At 37.0% G+C, this 19,995-nt stretch overlaps 1 protein-coding gene across 1 annotated transcript in view; it reads left to right on the top strand.

Annotated features, from left to right (window-relative positions):
- Positions 1-14,293, top strand: part of Pxdnl (peroxidasin like) — a 454,066-nt gene extending 439,773 nt beyond the window's left edge. The window contains exons 21-23 of the mRNA XM_026394395.2: positions 120-249; positions 13,227-13,340; positions 14,162-14,293. Of these exons, the coding sequence (XP_026250180.2) occupies positions 120-249; positions 13,227-13,340; positions 14,162-14,293 (376 nt within the window). The remainder of the gene's footprint in view (positions 1-119; positions 250-13,226; positions 13,341-14,161) is intronic.
- Positions 14,294-19,995: the final 5,702 nt, after the last annotated feature.

Below are 19,995 nucleotides of genomic sequence, written 5' to 3' on the forward strand. Positions count from 1 at the left end.
ACCAATCACACTGCTTATATTCAAAATGTATATTCAAAATGTCAAAGGAATATTTGTTGATATTTAAAAATCTTCACGCGACTTTTATTTTTCAACATTTCATTTGTTTCTTAAAACAGGCAACAAGACAGCTTTAACGTGGATGACGATGCTACAGTTGTGTTGCTTCTGGCCAAAACAAAGTTTTTCCAGGATTTCAGCAATTTTGCAGCAGAAATTCAGAAAACCATTACAGCTCTCAAAGAGCAGGTTTGTTTTCTCCGCCAAGTAACAAGTCCTTGTTGTGTGGATTGGAACAAGTAAACTTAAAAAAAAAAAAATCTGTCCAACATTTTCAAAGTCTTAATGCAATATCAAGATAATAACTACATAGATAAGGAGTCTTGTCATAGTCAGAGCTGCATCAGGGGGAGAAGAGGTAGGGGAAGCCCCCACCACCAAGCTGCAGAATGCCTTATTCCACCTAATACCAATGTCTTCAATGCACATGAATTTGGGTGGTCAGGAGCCCTGTGTTATGTTTCTGAATTCTTCACCAGCACATTTCTGAATAATTGAGTTTGGGTGCTCTCTTTATCTCTAGAAAATACAGATAATTTTCAATGGTACCACATGTTCTTTTCTTATCCATTTTTTTTTTTTTTTTGATGGAGTCGAAGAAGCTTCTAAGGGATTACTGGGTTTTTTTTGGCTTTCCTTTTCTTAAAAGTTATTTTTAAGTTTCCCATACTCCCCTGCAATTTTGCTTCTTTTCTCAGTTGTTCTGGCTCCTACTTTGATTTTTCCCTACAGTTTGGAACAAATCAGTAGAGGGATTTGGCTAGTATTAGGAATGGCAATCAAGATGTTTGCATTTAGAAATGCAAGCTTGGTTTCTTTCAAGGCATGGTTCCAAGCTCTCTGTTCCTTAGACATCAACATCAATGTGAGGCATACACTTTTCTTCACACTATCAAAAACCTTGGAAGAGTACGTGGTGAGCCCAGGATTTGCTTTTTGGAAGTTCTGTTCTCACTAGTTCTGTTCTCACTAGTTGTCTTTTAATCATTCAGACCTACTGTCCTCATCTGAACTTTGAGGGCTATTGTGAGGATCAAATGAAATTACACAGCAGAAGTATCATAACTGTTCTTTTCTGGAGATGTGTCATTGCCCACTGGGTATGCTCCACCGATAGGCTGGCACTACAGTGCCAGGTGGGCTGTACCACATTCCAAATTGGTGTGTGCACGTCAGTGCCCTTCCTCTGATTTCGATGCCCCATTATTGACACATACCCAATGTGAACCTAAGCATAAATCTGAAGGAGGAGAGGCTTTGTTTCTAAGAGGGCTAATATATAATATTGTGGAATGGATGGAGTGGCCTAGGGCTCTGCATTTAGAAACCCTATTTACAGTGAGTGATTATGTCAGAGAAGAGAGAAGGTGAAATACAAGGAAGAGTTCTTGGTGTTAGGCTAGAGAAGGTGAGCCTAGTCATTTCAAAATTAGTCTGTCCATCTTTAGCAAACTCTTTTTCAAAAATTTATTTTATGATTTGCAAACATAGGTAGACTCCATAAGCAACATTTCAGTCCAGTTTGGTCTACATATTGGTGGTGATAATTTTATCTTTCATACATGTACGGTAGTGACTGAAAGCATTGATACCCAAAGACTGCATTAGATGACCTTTCTCAGTTCCAATAACATTCTGAATTCATACATATCTCTAAATAGATCAAAACTGAATGCTTTTACCCTTTAATACTCTGTCTCTTCCTTCCCATTGAAAATTTCTTAATAGTTGAGACTATTTCACTGGGGAATTTTCATTGATGCAAAGTTCACGTCCAAAATAACCAATTTCTTTGTGTCAGAACAAAGTTAGCTCTGGATCTGTCAGGAGTCCAAGGTGTGTGACAGGTTAGTCAAGGTTAGAAAAGGGAGTAAGAAGATGCTATGATCCCTAGTATGAGTCAGAGGATTACTTGGGTCCTGGCCAGGCAAAACAGATGGGAAAAGGTTACAGTGGTTCACGGTGCCTTGTGCACATTGAATGTCAGAGAGAAATTGTCCATCAGATTGGATATAAATGTGTAAGTAAACATGACATAACACCAGCAGTGAGGAACATTGACTGAAGCCAGAAATCAGCCCGATCATCCAAAAGGAATTGGGAAAAATAAAGAGCTAAGAGTGGAAAGCAGAGATAAGCTGAGCTAATTTCCTGGGAGGCCCTCAGGTGTAAATACACTGGAGCAGGCGAGTGCCCAGAGGTGGATGGGAACAATGAAGAGAGACTTTCTGGGGACAAAGGATCTTTTCAGATATAGCAAACTCTTAGGATTTTCAAATTTTGCATGTGCTGCTCATTTCTCATTTGCTGTATAAAGACATGAGTTGTAACAGCCCATGTTGAAAAACTGGTTGTGAAAGTGATTGTGTCAGATGTGCACAAAAGGGCATTTCTGAATGTGCAGATGTGCAACCCTGTGGTTTTTCTATTACTCATCGGAGTGGATGCAATAAGTCCTGTGAAAAATTGTCTTTAAACAAATCTCTATTTTATGAAAAATAAGCACAGAAATAGGTTTTGATGCAAGAAGTCAGGGAATTCACAACAGCCAGAGGAATAGCTGCTGGATTTGCAGGGCTCACTAGGAAGCCACAGCCACATCTCTGAAATCTTTGCTGGATCCTCAAGTTCAGTCCTTGTGTAGGCATCTGCTGACAAATGTGCTTCAGAATCATAATGGCTTTTCCTTCTGAACCTTATATGAATGTCTCTCATTGGTAGATTCTAACCCAGAACCCCAGAACCATGGAGGGAAGGATTAGCAATGATCCACTGAAATCTGTGGGCACGGTGGGTGCTTATGAAGAAAGCTGACTACAGAAAAACCTCTTTCTAGGGAAGATTATGTGTTTCACGGTGACTTGGTGTTTGGTTGGGTATTGGGAAAGACAAAATGCTTGTTCTGATTGTCAGGTTCTTAAAATTTATTTTTAATTGACACCTAAAAGTCATACATATTGATGGGTTATAGTGATCATTAAATACATGTATACAATATATAATGATCAAATAAGTGTAATTAACATTTTTATCTCCTCATTTATCATTTCATTTTCCTCTCTTCTTATTCTTTTAAAGATAAATAATCATTTTAACCTATAATGATCACAATTATGCTATAGAACATATAGATGTTCCTTGATTTATCATGGGGTTACATCCCAATAAATTCATCAGAATTTCAAAATATCATAAATTGCAAATTCCCAACCTATCAAACACCATAATTCACTGCAGAATATTGTTTCTTTCCTCTTAGAATGCTTGGGCTCACTGGGGAACTGCAGCTCCCTGCCCCTGCTCAGCATCATGAAGGAGGAAGATAGCATTCATAGCTAGGCCAGGAAACATCAGAATTTAAAACATGAAGTACAACTTATGAATGAATTTGTACTCTATAGTAAAGTAAAAAAAAAGTAAGTTGAACTTGCATAAGTCAGGGGCCATTGATATATACAAATAGATAATGGAGAGAGCTATGGAAATCATTAGGTTGACTACTAAAACTTATTAATCTAATTTAGATCCTTTTTTTTAAATTATGAAAGGCCAATATTGATAATCAGTCCAAGAAAGAAAAGAAGGAGACCTATCTCAGAAAATCCAGCCTCATCACATTATTGAACATGTACATGAAGATGAATGAGTAGAAATGAACCTAAGTTATTTCAGAGGCTTTAAAAAAGAGAGTCAGGTAATGTTGTTACTAAAGTGACAATTATAGTAGGTGAAACAGTTAAGTTTTAAAAGGTTATGAAATTTGTAGGAAACTGAAAAATGTCCAGTGTGTCTGCAGATCATCTGACCAAGAAAGGGAAAAAAGGCATGAGATGGTTGGGTGGCAGAATTCTAGATGAGACCTCCTAGGACCATGTGGATGATGTTCTCCTGGGCTCCAAGTGAATGAGGGAGCTGTTAGGGGAACTTAGCACTGCTCTGGGTCTGCATTTAAGGAATGCAATCTGATGTTACTGTGAGAGTTGAACCAAGGAATATAAAAATAGCCATAATAACCTGCTGTTGTCACCCAGGGGTGTGATGATATATGGATTACACTATGGTGATGATCTTAGAAAAAAGAAAAATAGACACTTTTTGGAGATGTAATTGTTTAGTAGTATAAGCAGGATCTGGTTACTTATGTGCCATTGCAATTCCACCTTAAAACAAGGCTTCCACTCTAGCTGGGATTTTTAGGATGAACCTCCTGAGAGTTCTCCTGTACTATGGACTGAGGACAATGAGCTCTTCTTATACAGGGAGAGTCCTGAGATTGGGGGAGCACCTTCCTGAAAGAAGGTCTGGGACAATGAAAATAGTGAATGCACAGTTATTTTAGAAAGAGGAGCCCACCAAGATTTGAAAGAGGCAGTTACCTGAGAACATTTTAAAAGACAAAAAGAGGGTATTTATGCTTGTGAGGTCATCCTGGGATTATCAGGACACTGTAGGAGGCAAAGACACAGGCAGGGCATGATGTTTAGAAGCAGCTGTGCTAAATCAAACCCTAATGGAGGGCTGCTCCATGTTTCTTTCCTGTGCCTTCATTGGGCTGCATGTTGACTGTCAGAGAAGACAGTGTTAGAGGGCAATCAAAGAAGACAATTAAGTTCTCCAAGTGCAGTGTACTTAAGTTAGATATAAATACCCCAAAGAAACTTTGGGAATTAACAAATACATGGAAATTCAATGCAATGTTACTCATAATAAATCACAAGAGAAATGAGAATATTTTCTGAAGTGAGTGAAAATGAACCCCAAACACAGAAAACAGATGGATGGATTAGTTAATGCAGTGCTTATAGGGAAAAAAAATTAAAGGAAAAATATCTCTAATCAATAATCTACTATTTTCCATCAAGAAACATAGAAAGAGTGACCAAAACTGAAAATAAACAGAAAGAAGTAAATATTACAGAGTGGATATTAATGAAATAGAAAACAGAAAGTATAAGAAAGTCAACAGAAACTAAAGCTTATTCTTTGAAAAGATTAACAAGAAAGTTGAGATACTTCAGCTAGACTGATCAAGAGAAAATTCAAATTACTGAAATCAGGAACAAAGAAAGGAACATCACTACTGACATAACAAAAAATGATTTTAACACTGTGAACAATTGTCTATGAACAAATGGAGATAACTTAGATAAAATGCATAAACTCCTATGAAGATGTGAACTACTAACTTGAATTTAAGAAGAAATAGAAAATATAAATAGACCTAAACAGCAGCTGATTGAATCAGTAAAACAACACAAGAGACAACCAAACAAAATTTCACAAAGAGAAACCTAGACTGAATGAACCCAAATAGTTTCCTTGATGAATTCTTTCAGAAATTTGAACAAGTCTTAGCACCAAAAGTCTCCCCAACAATGAGAGAGATAAAGACACTTTGAACTTTTTCTATGAGGCTGAAATTATGCGATTACCCAGACCAAAGGTATCAGAAGAAATCTACACACTTATATCTCTTATGAAAAATCCTTGGCAAAATACTAGTCAACTGAATTCAGTGATTTATATGAAGGGTTTTGAACCCTGACTAAGAGGAATTCATCCCAGGAATGCAATACACCTGAAAATCAATTAATTTAGCATACTATATTAAGAGAACAAAAGACAAAACACCTAGTAAATTTGGAAAAATCATTTGATAGGATTAAATATCCTTTTGATATAAAAATAAAGGTAGAATAGAAGGGAATTTTCTCAACTTGATAGAAGCTATCCGAAAAAACCTGATGTAACATAATATTTAATGATAAAATATTGAATGTCTTCCTTCTAAAATCAGGAGCAAGACAAAGATGTCAATTCTTGCCACTTTTACTCAACAATGTATTATAGGTTTTAGCCATAGCAATTGGGCAAGAAAATTAAATGAAAGGCATCAAAATTAAAAAGGAAGAAGTAAAATCATCTTGAGTTATAGGTGATATGATCTTGAATGTAGAAAATCCTAAAATGTACCATTTTATTTACCAATTTGAGTGTTATTATAATAGTTTATTTTACCTAAAAAACAAGTCTTTCATTATTGCAAGATATAAAGTTAATAAATAGAAGCTAATTACATTTTTTTTTTCACTTGGAATAAGCAACCTGGGGAAAAAATTAACAGAGACTTTCCATTTATAATAGCATCAAAGCTAGGAAAATATTCAAGAATCAAGCCAACAAAGAACTATAAATCTTTAATTATGCAACTCATAAAATGTAGTGGAAAGAAATTTAAAAAGACCTAAATGAATGAAAGAAAAAACAGCCCATGTTCACTGATTGGAAGACTTACTATTGTTAAGATGTTAATAATCCCCAAGTACTCCCTAAGTGTGGAACACCACAATTCATAGGTTAAAGTCCTAACTCCCAGTACTACAGAGTATGAATGCATTTGAAGATAGGGCCCTTAGAAAAGGTAACTAAGTGAAAAATGAGGCTGTTAGGGTGGGCCCTATTCCAAGTTGGCTGGCAGAGGGGATTAAAGACATAGGACAGATGCTCAAGATGTGCCTACACAGAGGAAAATGTGGTAAAATGCACTGTGTGAAGACATGCATGGTGAGAGGTATGCATTGGCAAGCTGAGGAGAGGCTTCAGAGGAAACTCACCTGCCTGAACCTTGATCTTGGACTTCTAGATTCTGGAACTTTGAGAAAACAAATTACTCTTGTTTGAACAACCAGCTCTGTAATATCAGTTTACGTCAGTCCTAGAAAATTAACACACCTTTTTTTTTACAGAAATGGAAAAATGAATCCAAAGTTCTTATGCGATTACAAGGGACCCCAAAGAGCAAAATTGTTTATGTCCTAAAGTTCTTAAATTTTCTGCCAATTTCTTCTTTTTTTTTTCTTTTTGCATTTCAGTTTGGGAAGTTATTGTTGATGTATCTTCATGGTAAATGATTCTTTCCTTGACCATCATGGATACGATGGTTAATTTTACGTGTCAACCTGACTGAGGCATGGGATGGTCAGATATCTGATTAAACATTGTTTTTGAGTATGTTTGTGGGGGTGTTGCTGGAAGAGATTAGCATTTTAATAACCAAGTAAAGCAGATGGGCCTCCCAATATGGGTGAACACTAATAAATCTTTTGAGTGTGCACATAAAGTAAAAACATGCAGAAAAGAAGGATTTAGGATATTTCTGCAGACTGTTTGAACTGGTGCATGGATCATCTCCTGGTTCTGGTTCTCAGGCTTCAGACATGGTCTGGAATCTGCACAATTGTCTGTGTGGCTCTTAGGACTTCAAGTCAGATCACTGGCTTTTCTGGATCTCCAACTAATGGGACTATTCAGTTTTCATAATTGTGGCAGCCAATACCTTATGATCAATCTTTTATAATAGATTGATATGATATGGAACATATCCTATTGGTTTTCTTTCTCTAGAACATCCTGACTTAACATCAAGTCTACCACTGGAGTCGTCAAAGGCATCCTTTATTTCGGTTATGGTGTTTTATTATTTCTGCGATTGTCTTTTTATTATTTCTTAGCCATTCCATCTATGTCCTTATCTTACCAATCTTTTTCTGCATGTTCTCTATTTTTCCCATTTTGGTCCTGAGCATATTAGTCATAGTAAATCCCTGTATGATAATTCTAACATCTGGGTTATGTCTGAGTTTGCTTCTGATATTCACTGTAAGTCATAAAATGTCTTTTACTTTCTTTTGATCAAGCCTTGTAAGTTTGGTTTAAAGCCAAGCATGATGTCTTGAGTGACGGAACTGCAGTAAATAGACCTTAGCTTTAGGATTGTATATCGAATAGACAACATGCTGTTCTATGTTTAGTGTTTTATGTAGCTTTAGGTGTCATCATTTTCTAGCATCCTTATTTTTCTTCCCTTTGTTGACTTTGGCCTTCTTTAGGTATCCTTGCTCATAGCTAGTCTGTGGCTTTCAACTCTCTCTGCTGTAACACATGGTTATCATAGCTGGGTGTCCTGGCTAGGTGTGGGGGCAGGGGAATACTATTTTTATCTTCAGGCTAAATCTTGGTTTCTTAGTGGACCTGTTTTGGGGGGCTATCACCTTCATAAGTGTTTCTCCAATGCTGTGACTTTTCCCCCTGACAGCAACAATTGTCCCTGTCTGAACCATTCCTAATCAATTTCATGAAAAAATTGACCTTTAGTTTCTATATTCACCATATGAGCCAGGAAGCCCGGGGATGAACGAAGTAAGAATTCCCTTCTCTTAGTTTGGACAAGGTGTTAGATCTCTTCCCTGGCAAATGCTTCCTCTTGGCATATAGGTATTTCTTACAGAAAAGTCTCTGCCTGTGTTTCACAAAGGATGCTCCTTACCCTCCCCAAGCCAGGGCAATGGAAGTACGTTTGTTAGATCCTTTCAATACAACCTCATGAAGTTCCTTTTAATAAAGCCTGTGGATGTGTGGGGCCCCATAAGACAGTAACTTTCAGCATTTTGCCTGGTTCACATGGGTTCTCACTCAGTCTTGAGCAATCTGGCAAAATTACCATTAAGTTTGTTTTACGTTCTCCACAGATAGAGAACAAATAGATTGATTTATTGTTTACTTGCTTATTATATAACACCAGCTCACTGGGGTGAATATAGAGACTGGCAACCACAGACACTGTCAAGTCCATTCTGCAGTGTGGTCCCACAGGCTCAAAACCCAGAAGAATCAGTGCTGCAGGTTGGAAGGTTGTCTTCTGGAGAATTCCCTCCTGCTTAGGAAGGCCTAACACTGGCTCCACTCAGGCCTCCAACTCATTGGGTAAGGCCCACTGACATTGCAAAGGGCAGTCTGCTTTACCCAAAGTTCACCGATTTAAATGCTAATGTCATCCACAAACATTTTCTCCACGTTAACACAGACATAAAGCTGTCAGTGTGCCTACCAGCTTGTGGCTTCCATACTCATCAGTCTGCTCAGTAAGCAGAATGTGGTTGCCATGTCTCTCTTTTTTTAAACTTCTTTTTTTTAATATTTATTTTTTAGTTTTAGGTGGACACATATCTTTATGTGTGTTGAGGATTGAACCCAGTGCTTCAGGCATGCTAGGCGATCACTCTACCACTGAGCCACAATCCCAGCCCTGCCATATCTCTTTTAATTTACTTGTCTTCTAAATTTCAGAGGGTCCTTTACCCTCTGATCCTAGTTCTCCAAGAAAAGTCACTGATTTTCAGTTTGTCCAATTTTTCTTGTAAGGATGAGAATGATGTCTCTACCTTCTTGGTTTATTCTTGACTCATTGTTATAGTTTAGATATTGGGATTTCCCCAAAAGCTCATGTGTGAGACAATGTAAGAAAGATTAAAGGTGGAAGAGTGGCTATGAGAGCCTTAATCTAATCAGTGCATTAATCCACTGACTGGGATTAACCGGGTAGTAACTGTAAGCAGGTAGAGTGTGGCTGGAGGCAATGGGTCATTGGAGGTGTGCCTTTGGGGTATATATTTTGTCTTTATTGAGTAGAACTCTTTCTCTGCTTCTTGGTGGCCGTGTCCTGAGCCACTGTCCTCCTCCCATACTCTTCCTTACCTCAGGCACAGAGCTATCGATGGACTGAGACCTCTGAAACTGTGAGACCCAAATAAACTTTTCCTCCACTAATTGTTCTTGTCAGTCTCTTGGTTATAGCAGTGAAAAAGCGGAATAAAACACTCATCATATTTCTGAGCACAGACAGATTTCTTCACTGTTTTATAACAAAGAGATGAGGAACAATGTCCAGCAACGGCCTTGCATCTTGTAGGTGTGGGCCTGCAAATTTGCAGACTGTGTTCTCTTGTGGAACATCTGGAGACAGATCTTTTGTGCTCTGAATAAGCATATTGGGCTTTCAAAACTTGAGCCTTAGAGAGAGTGCTTTTGACTTTACAATTCAAGTTTAGACACTAAGGATGCTTCTGTCCTTTCCATCCATCCCTTTTGAATTTTCCGTACAAAAGGTTTTCAGCAACATGAGTGGATCAATGAGAAAATCACAACTTTTTCATATCCACGTTCATGCAGCTATAGACAGATGCTTAAATGATTTCATCTAGAATATCAATGAAGAAAATAGCCTAGTAATTCTTGTTGTTTTGATTCGATTTCTGCTTTTATTATTGTTTCATCTGGCAGCATGGCCTAGATTAAACCATGAATTAGATAGGCCTGTGAAGCTATGCAGCAGTAATAACTCTGAATCTTAGTGATTCGTATCAAGAAGGATTTATTTCTCAATCAAGTTTTATGCTTTTGGGAGTTTGTGTCTGTCCCCCACAGATTTTTTTTTGATTCTTTACACTGAAAAACTATCCTCATCTGGTGTATGGTTTGCTTGCAGCAGAAGGAAATCAGCAATGCTGGGCCAGGTGGTCAGAACCTCTCCAGTTACGACTTATGTTAGTTCTGCTCACATGCTCGTGGCCAGGGGGAGTCAGAAAGCCAAGTCTGATGACATCAAGAGAGAATTACACTTTTCCAGGGAGGGTGACCAGGAGGGGCCCACAGGGATAGGCCCACTAGAGAAGGCCACTGAATGTTATGGGAAAAACACTGCAGTCTAGCGCAATCTACTTCCAGGGTGGAAAACTTTGGTGACAAAATTAAGTGGACCTCAGGAACAAATGACCACTTAATAGAACTGACCAAAATTCTGTCAAATATATTAGTATTTCTGTACATGTGATTTGCACAAACTGTAATTCAGGATTTTTTTTCATATCTTCATACATGTTGACGCCAATTCGTGTCTTCATACCTGTACTTTGGATAATGATGTCCATCACATTCCACCATCATTTCTAACCCCATGCCCCCTCCCTTCCCTTCCCGCCCCTCTGCCCTATCTAGAGTTCGTCTGTTCCTCCCATGCTCCCCCTCCCTACACCACTATGAATCAGGCTCCTTATTGTCAGAGAAAACATTTGGCATTTGGTTTTTAGGGATTGGCTAACTTCACTTAGCATTATCTCCTCCGACTCCATCCATTTACCTGAAAATGCCATGATTTTATTCTCTTTTATTGTGGAGTAAAATTCCATTGTGTATATATGCCACATTTTTTTTATCCATTCATCTGTTGAAGGGCACCTAGGTTGGCTCCACAGTTTAGCTATTGTGGATTGTGCTGCTGTAAACATTGATGTGGCTGTGTCCCTGTAGTATGCTGATTTTAAGTCCTTTGGCTAAAGACTGAGGAGTGGGGTAGCTGGGTCAAAGGGTGGTTTCATTCCTAATTTTCCAAGGAATCTCCATACTGCTTTCCATATTGGCTGCACCAATTTGCAGTGTAATTTGGGATTTTTAGATGTACATCAATGGACAAATAGATATAGAAAAAGTTCTTTTATACACAATGGAGTTTTATTCAGCCATAAAGAAAAATGAAATTATGTTATTTGTGGAAAAAATGAATGGAACTGGAGAACAGTACGTTAAGTAAAATAAACCAGTCCCAGAAACTCAAAAGTCGTGTGTTTTTCCTCCAAATATAGTCATGCCCTGATGTACTGGGGGTTATGACTTCATTAGATACATTTTGTGAGGAACTCAATTCAACCCATGACAATGCAGCCACAGTGCTTTGACAAGCCACTCAATATTCTTGGACTTGGTCTCTTTTAGTTTTGAAAATCATATCATTTCCATTGTTCCTAAAAACCTTGTTTAACTAAACATCGTTAATTTCTTCATACGTTATTACTCTTTTGCAATTTATTCTCTAGAATAATATCCCGTTGAATGACACCATTATTTATGCACCCTAATGAAAACTGGATCTTTGGAGCCATTGTGGATTCTTCCCTTTTCCTCTACCCCTGATCCAGCCAAGCACCTCTACCTGCTGAATGTCTCTTGTGACTTTTGCCTTCTCCTTCTTCTCTGGAGCATATTGGTCTCCTTGCCCTTTCCTCTGTTTTCAGTCACAAATCCCACCAGTTGATCCTCTGCATAGCCATATAGTGAATATGGTGGGGTTATTTCCTTCTCAGTTGGTAGTCAGTTAACTTACGTCAATTTTAGGACCTGTGTACTCCTCAAGTCTCAGTTCTCAACCAAAATTTGCTTGTATTCCCCCCTGCCCCACCTCCATCAGTTTTCATTCCTGAAAATACTGACCTGCTTGTGGTCTTGGTGGTTGGACACGTAATTTTTCCATTTGTCTGAAGTGGCTTTTCTCTGAAATATTTGTTCTGTAATATTTGTCAGTTTTTTGCAGCTGACATAGTTTTTCTCATGGAAGGCATATTGTAATGTCTGCTCAGGCACTGTAACAAAATACCATGGGCTAAGTGGTGTAAAAAAACAGTAATTGATTTCCTTGTATTTCTGGAGTCTGGAAATTCAAGGTCATGGTGGCTGACTGTGGCTCTTTCCTCTGAGGCCTCATTTCCAGCTCACTGATGTTCACCTTCTTACTGCATCTCCACGTCATCTTTCTTCTATGCAAACTCCTAGTGTCTTTTTCTTGTTTTATAAGAACACTGGTAAAACTGAATTAAAGCCCCACCCTTACAACTAATTCAACCTTAATTATATCATGATAGGCCCCGTCTCTGAATAGTCATTGCAGGTTTAGGATTTCACCCGTGAATTTGGAGGGAACTCTTTAGTTCATATACAGGGTCTCCTCTACCTTCCTGGGGTGGGCTTCCCCAAACCCATACAAACCCTCATTATCTAACTGGCCTTTAGCTATTGTGTTGCTATTTCTACCAAATCATAAGCACCTTAAGAGCCTGAGTTTCTTGCTTTCATCCTTAAAACTTAGTGCACATTTATTAAATGAATGTAACACGGAACGGCTTGGTAACAAGGAAGAAATAAAATATTGATTTGTTGAATTGTTGTTTCTACTGAGATTTTTCTAAATATGTAACTTCACTTATTTGATCTGAAAATCCCTTTCTTTTTAAAAAAAAAAATGTACTTCTTCAAATCCTAGGTCCGTGTTCAACATTCTTCCATGCATAGGAAACTGTTTATTAGTTTAGCTGCTGGATGATTCAAATGTATTAGGTTCTGGGGGAAAATGTGAAAGAGAAATAATGTGGGCTTTGAAGTCTCCTCTGCCTTCTAGGAGTGTGCTTTACAGAGTGGAGCATTTCATCGAGCCATGTTATTTATCAGCTTTGTTGCTCCTACTTGAATTCCCACTTTCCTCTCCTCTCCTCCTCTTTCAGATAAACAAGCTGGAGGCACGCCTAAAGCAGGGGGGATGCAGGGATGATAAAGGGACACACAGGAGAGACCGGGAGCGCTGGATGAAAGAAGACTGCATTAACTGTACCTGTGAGGTATGTGCTGCCAGAGGTCTTTCTATCATTTTCCTGCTTTACTTCTTCTCGCCAGCCAATTGAAATACACCTGAAAAATTCAAAAACAGGAAAAAAAATCTTTTTGTGAGTAATTCAGGAATTTAAAAGAAAAAAAAATGTACAGTACAGGGGATTGAGGCCAGGGCCATGAAAATGCTACATAAGCATTCTACCACAGAGTTATGTTCTGACTGTTTAAGGTGTATTTTTAGGATGGAGAGACTGGTGTAGGATTTTCGAGACTTCTGGTTATTTATATAAATGTGGCTATGATCTAATGAAGTGATTGCCAGATAGCATGAAGACCTTTCACATCTTCACTGACAGATGAGGGAGCAGGATGTAGGCAAGTGTAAGTCACTCATCCAAGGTCATACAAGTCAACTGAAGCAGAAGGGGATTTCGAGTCATCTCGTTATTCTCAACTCAGATCACCACAAACACTGCCTGAAAGAGCTTAGTAGATAATGAGTTCCTATAACAATATAAAAATGATTTATCATAGTATCCACCATTTTTTAATGCCCTAAATTTTTTATTTAGATTGCTTTCTGAATAGAGCTAATTCCCACCAGCCCTCTGGAAATGCATGAACTTCCTTATGCATATCATGCTGTATAATACCAGAAGTCATGCATTATAGGGTTGTATTTCAGGCCTGGCTTTTCATGCTGCAAATGTGCAGAAAGAAAGAATGAATAGGATACATGTGCAAATATTAGCTCAGACCCTGGGCACTTTTTATCATATTGAGATTATTCAGTATTTCATTTCATACTTTTTTTTTTTTAACTTTTCAGAGTGGCCAAGTCACGTGCATGGTGAAGAATTGTCCCTTGGCTCCATGTCTCAGTCCTGAATTGGTGAAAGGAAGCTGTTGTCCAGTGTGCAGAGACCAAGGAATGCCAGCTGATGCCTCCAAGAAACACTAGCCAATATCTGCTCTTGAACCCTGAACAGAGAATTTCTCAGGGAGAGACACTTAGGAGTTCAACTTTTAACCTGTAGTCACATCCTTGATACGGAAACCACTGATTTAAGAACAAGCTAGTTCATTTAAACCTTAAACAAATTGAACGTCTTTTATCTTTTCATTTTCTAATGAGCTTTGGGATAATGCAAAACTAAAAAAGGGTATAAAAGGCATAGGAATGATTTCATCTTAAGGAAATTTTCTGATTGTAAGCCATAAGTTTTAAATATCAGGTAGAAAATAAAAGAATATCCTATAATAAATTTTTTAAAAAATATATGAGTACTATGAAAGTACCCATCAAAATTCAGAGATTTCATCATCTGAAGGAATTTTGGGAGAATGAGTTTTGCATGTGGAAAAAAGAACTATGAAAAATCTGTGACAATGTTGTGATGCTCTTCTCCCCACCCAGCTCTTTTCTTAGATCTAACATCCTTGGCAGTTGGCAGATTTTGCTGGGGAGGTGCTTGTCTTAACTTTCATTAGTTTCTAACTTCTGAGACATTAGGGAAAAGTCAGTGAAAGAATATCATTATTTTAGGGAGCTTGTCAGTTTTGCATGTGGCTGGAAAATGCAAACTCTATGAGAGAGTGACTTCAAAGCAAAATTTCTCAGTATCTGCCTTTCTCTTACTTGTCATTATTACAAGTCATGAGGTGTCAACATTGAAATACAGCCAAGATTGAAATTCAGGCGCAATATGAATTTACTATCAGAAAAATTGAAAAGTGTTCTTGACTTTTACAAAAGGTGTTCCTATGGAATTCTCCTGATTTTGGTGCTTTTACAGCATTTCATACAAAACCCCATAGTATTCAGTAAATTATGTGATTTTCATTTACTATTAGAATGAAAATATGACATAAAATGTGATGTGCACCCATATGTGGGAGTTGGATGCAGTTGTGGGTAAATAGCTTTAAATGAAACTTTGTGCCAAAACTTCATGTAGTGTCCTGCCAAGACAGGATCTCAGGGAGATAGCTTTACTGATTTCCAATCACAAAAGAAACTTTTTAAAACAAACATAATTTCCCAAAATTTAGAGTTATTATGCAGCCTTCTACATTAGTTTTAGACTAGATATTCTTGTGGTTTTAGTATCATGAGTGTAGGAAGATGTTTTGGAGTTTGATAAAATGAGTATTATAACTTAAAACACATGGTACTATCTTTTGCTTTCACATATATATTTGTACATATATGTATTGCTGCTTGGGATTAAATCCAGGGCTTCACACATGCTAAGCACATGTTCTACCATTGAACTACACCCACAGCTTTATATTTAATGTGTCATTTTTAAAAGTCATATTGCACATGATAAAATTTTCAAATGTTTCCCAAAGTTATATCAATCTCTGTCCTCCATTTCTACAGTTCAAATATGATTACTCTTTTCAGTTTCAGGGTATGTGTATCTGTCTGTGTTTGTGTATGTGCATGTTTCCATGTAAATATTCTATGAAATACAAGCATTGACAGTGTTTCTTCCTTAATAATTTTGTTTGTTATAAGTAAACTTAAAACATTGGAAATCCAAGTGAATTTGTTAACAACATTTTAATATATGACATTATGCTTCAATATCTACTTGAGATAACATTTATTGTTTCTTATATGTGATGATACTCTTCTGATCTGGGACAAAAGGATTTAATAGACTTGATATCCTCTACTTTCACAGGAAGGTGTATATAAAGAATACAAAGCATTCCTGGGTTCACTGTTTTTTAGATTTCTTCTAATTTAGAAAAAGAAAAGTTTTTAGCCAGGCTGTGTGATTGCATGAGAGGGTTCAAAACTGTCTCCTCTTCAGGAGGACTTTAATTACTTTCCTAGGCCCCCTGCACATAAATGACCATACTGCACATAGAACAGCAGGACATGAAGTTGAAGGGGTACACACTACTTTTATTTGGGATTGGCAGTTGAAAATAGAGCACTTATCTCACAAATAATCTTTAACACTCAGGACAAATAACAGTATACAAGAAAAATGAGTGTTTCTATTGATTTATTTGTTTTCTAGAACTTCATTTATGGGTGAGGGCAAAGGTAGGGAAAATGGGTTTTCTAGTAAAGATTTTTTTAAACCATTTTTAAAAGTTAAGTTTAGCAGTATAGTTAATGTCTACTCACTGAACTGTACTTACTACAACTAACCCAGGACCAATGTCATGTGTATGCATTCTAAGCTTCTGTTTCAAATAAAATATAGTTCATTAGTAGGTCAAATCAAGTTCAAGGACAGCTCATATAGAAATCCTTTCTACCATGTTCAGAGAAATATGCAATATTAAAAGCCACATTTAGTTGAATGTCCTCAAAAGTTATTGGCATGGTAGAGTTTATTAAAAATAACATACATCTGTTTTATGAATATACAAAGTGAGAGATGATATAAAGACAAATGATTCTAAAAGCTGTATTTTAAATGTAACGTTGTAACTCTACTTTTAGTCCTTGTGTGAGATAATTTGATGACTTTTGATATAAGCACCAGAAATGAGTCAATATTTAAATCTTCATTTCAAGTATAAAATAGGAAAAAAGGTATGTAATGTTTCTCAACATTATGAGGCACATATCCTTTTCTATTAATAAACTTTGTAAAAGAATGAGACAGGGTTTCGCTAAGTTGCCCAGGTTGGCTTTGAACTTGTAATATTCCTGCCTCAGTCTCCCAAGTTACTGAGATTACAGGTGTATACCTCCATGCCCAGCTAACTTAAAAAAATTAATTACATTTTTATTCGCGAGTGGGAAATGTACTCTCAACTACTCATTCATTTTTTTACCTGGCTACCCATCAGTCAGTCATATTTTGGTTAAAGGAGTCTTGAAAAAGCTTAATTCTACGTGCATGAATATATCTGATATGTTGAGAATAAATGCAGTTTTCTCAAGGAAGAATCTACCAGGATCTTTGTCTACCAAGAATGTATTTAGTGACCTCCGGAGGAGGGGGCATGTGGTGTGGTGTAGAGCCCAGACCTCAGTCTGGAGATCTTGGGATGTTGTTTCTAGAACTAAGAGGAGCTAGAATAAAAATGTTTTTCTTATTGAGAATTACTAGTGAATTTTTAATTTGTAGAAATTCTAGTTGTGTTCCGATTTTAGAAAAATGACATCAGGATCCAACAATTCAAGTCAAGGCCACATAAGCTGAGACAGCTGACTGGAATGAAGCAGTTAACACCATTTGGGGGGAAAATAGACTAAATTGAATTAGAAGAAAACTTGGGTTTTTAGAGACTTAGAATCTTCCAAAAGTTATAAAAATCAGGTGTCCCTTTTAAAAAGCATATATAAGAGAAATAACATGATTTTCTGTCAAAGCAGAGGAATACATGATCGACTTGGGAATCTCGGACTTGAGCAAGTGAGTAGGTTTCAGTTTGTTCACAAAAGAAAGAAAAACAGTTTATAAAGAGAAAGCATCCAAGCTGGATGAACAGGTGTCTATGAGGAGAAGAGTTTAGAGCCAGAATTGACAGGACAGGCCTGGGACCCACACAGCTATAGAATGATGAACCTGGAGATCCCAGGAATGAACCCAGCAATAGGAAGAAGACAGGGTCCCACTGGCTCCTGTTGAAAGAAAGCCCAGACTGTGGAAGTGCCAGGAGCCTTCAGGAGCTGTTTCATGTCTCAACTGCCTCAAATTGCTAACAACATGGAAAACTGACAGAACCACAATTCTGCTCTTCATATTTCTAGAAATGCTCAATAAGGATGACAAAAGCATGCAATGTGTAATTGAACACAAGAGGAATGTGTGCCAATAGAATAAACAATGAGTCAGGGACAAAATTAAGTCATATGCAGGGTTTAGCAGGTAGGGGATAGTGAATTTATAAAGGGTCATTAAACAAACAAAAAAAACCCATAAACTAAGTCACTTCCATAGGATGTCCTTCCCCATAAAAGAGGCCTAGAAACTATGATCTGAGCCCAGAGATGCTGCAAGAAAGTTCTTTATTTGGAACTATTCATGGGAGCAAATCTCTCATAACATGAGGAGGTGTGTAGACCAAACTGACACTAGCAATGAGATGAGTGAATCTGCAGCCAAAAAACTAATAAAAATAGTTTCTTATACCAATAAAGAAATCAAAAGCCACATGAAGATACAGGTAATCCTACGGGTTAGTCAAGGATCACAACAAATAAGATTATTAGCATTCCATTCCTAAGAATTTGAGATAACAGAATATTATAAAAGAAACTACCATATTCAAACTTTAAAGTTTTAAAGAGATGAGAGGAGGGAGGGAGCCAGAGTAAAGCAGTCTATAACAAATTTAAAAGAGGTGTAAAAAAAAGCAACATCTAAAAAAGAATATTACAACCAATAATGTATAAGTTGATTCAGGCAGAAGATTTAAATAATATTAAAGAGAATTTTTAAAATGTAATATAGATGTATGAAATATGCAGAATATAAAGTGGTACCACAAAGAAAGAAAATGCTATTACAGTAAAATAATAAATTTTATACTGCTTTTAAATAAGGAAAAACTATAGAGGTGAAAATAAAACAACAATGTGAGATATTCAGAGTTTAACAATTCTAAAGTCATATTTTTGGTAAGGAAAGGGATCTTACACCACGTCCCAGCAATGTGTGCTCTTTGTGTATGGTAGCCAGGAACCATCTTGAGAAGGGAGCTATTGTCCAAATTTAGACAACTCTAGGAATCAGAAACTGCTGCGTATTTCTGTGACCCCGCTGACATCCTACAACAGGGGCTTGGGGGTAACTAACTCAGAAACTTAATTTGGCCCAGTAGAGTGACATAGATGAAAGCCAATGGATGCTCTGTACTATTGGGAACAGGTGTGACTTGGAAGTGAATGGGGGCACCACCCTCAAGATCCAAGGGTTCAGTAATAGACTCCAGTACAATAGTAGTGGAGATTTAGTACCCCACTTTTATCAATGTACACACCATCCTAATAAAAAGTCAATAAAGAAATCAGATATGTCAGAAAAATATCAAATGGATTTAACATTTACAGAACATTCAATCCAAAAGTTTCAGAATACACTTTCTTTTAATTATTACATGAAATTCTCTTTAGAAGAAAGCATATATTAGACCACAAAAAAGTCTTAAAAATTAAAAAACATTGATATTATATCCTGTATCATTTTATTGCAGAAAAATAAAACTAGAAGAAAACAACAAGGAAATTTAAGAAATTGTACCAATGCATGGAAACTGAACAACACAGTTTTGAATAAATAGTGACTCATTAAGGAATTCATAAGGGGAATTTAAAAATTTTCAAAACAAATAAAATGGAAGCATCATATATCAAAACTTGTGGAATGCAGCAAAAGAAGTCTTTTTTTTTTTAATTTTTTTTAATTTTTTTTTTATTGGTCGTTCATAACATTACATAGTTCTTAATACATCATATTACATGGTTTGATTCAAGTGGATTATGAACTCCCGCTTTTACCCCGTATACAAATTGCTGTATCACATCAGTTACCCTTCCATTGATTGACATATTGCCTTTCTAGTGTCTGATGTATTCTGCTGTCTGTCCTATTCTCTACTATCCCCCCTCCCCTCCCCTCCCCTCCCCTCCCCTTTTCTCTCTCTACCCCTTCTACTGTAAATCATTTCTTCCATTTGTATTAT

This window comes from Urocitellus parryii, chromosome 7, assembly GCF_045843805.1.
Source record: "Urocitellus parryii isolate mUroPar1 chromosome 7, mUroPar1.hap1, whole genome shotgun sequence".
In the NCBI taxonomy this organism is placed as follows: domain Eukaryota; kingdom Metazoa; phylum Chordata; class Mammalia; order Rodentia; family Sciuridae; genus Urocitellus; species Urocitellus parryii.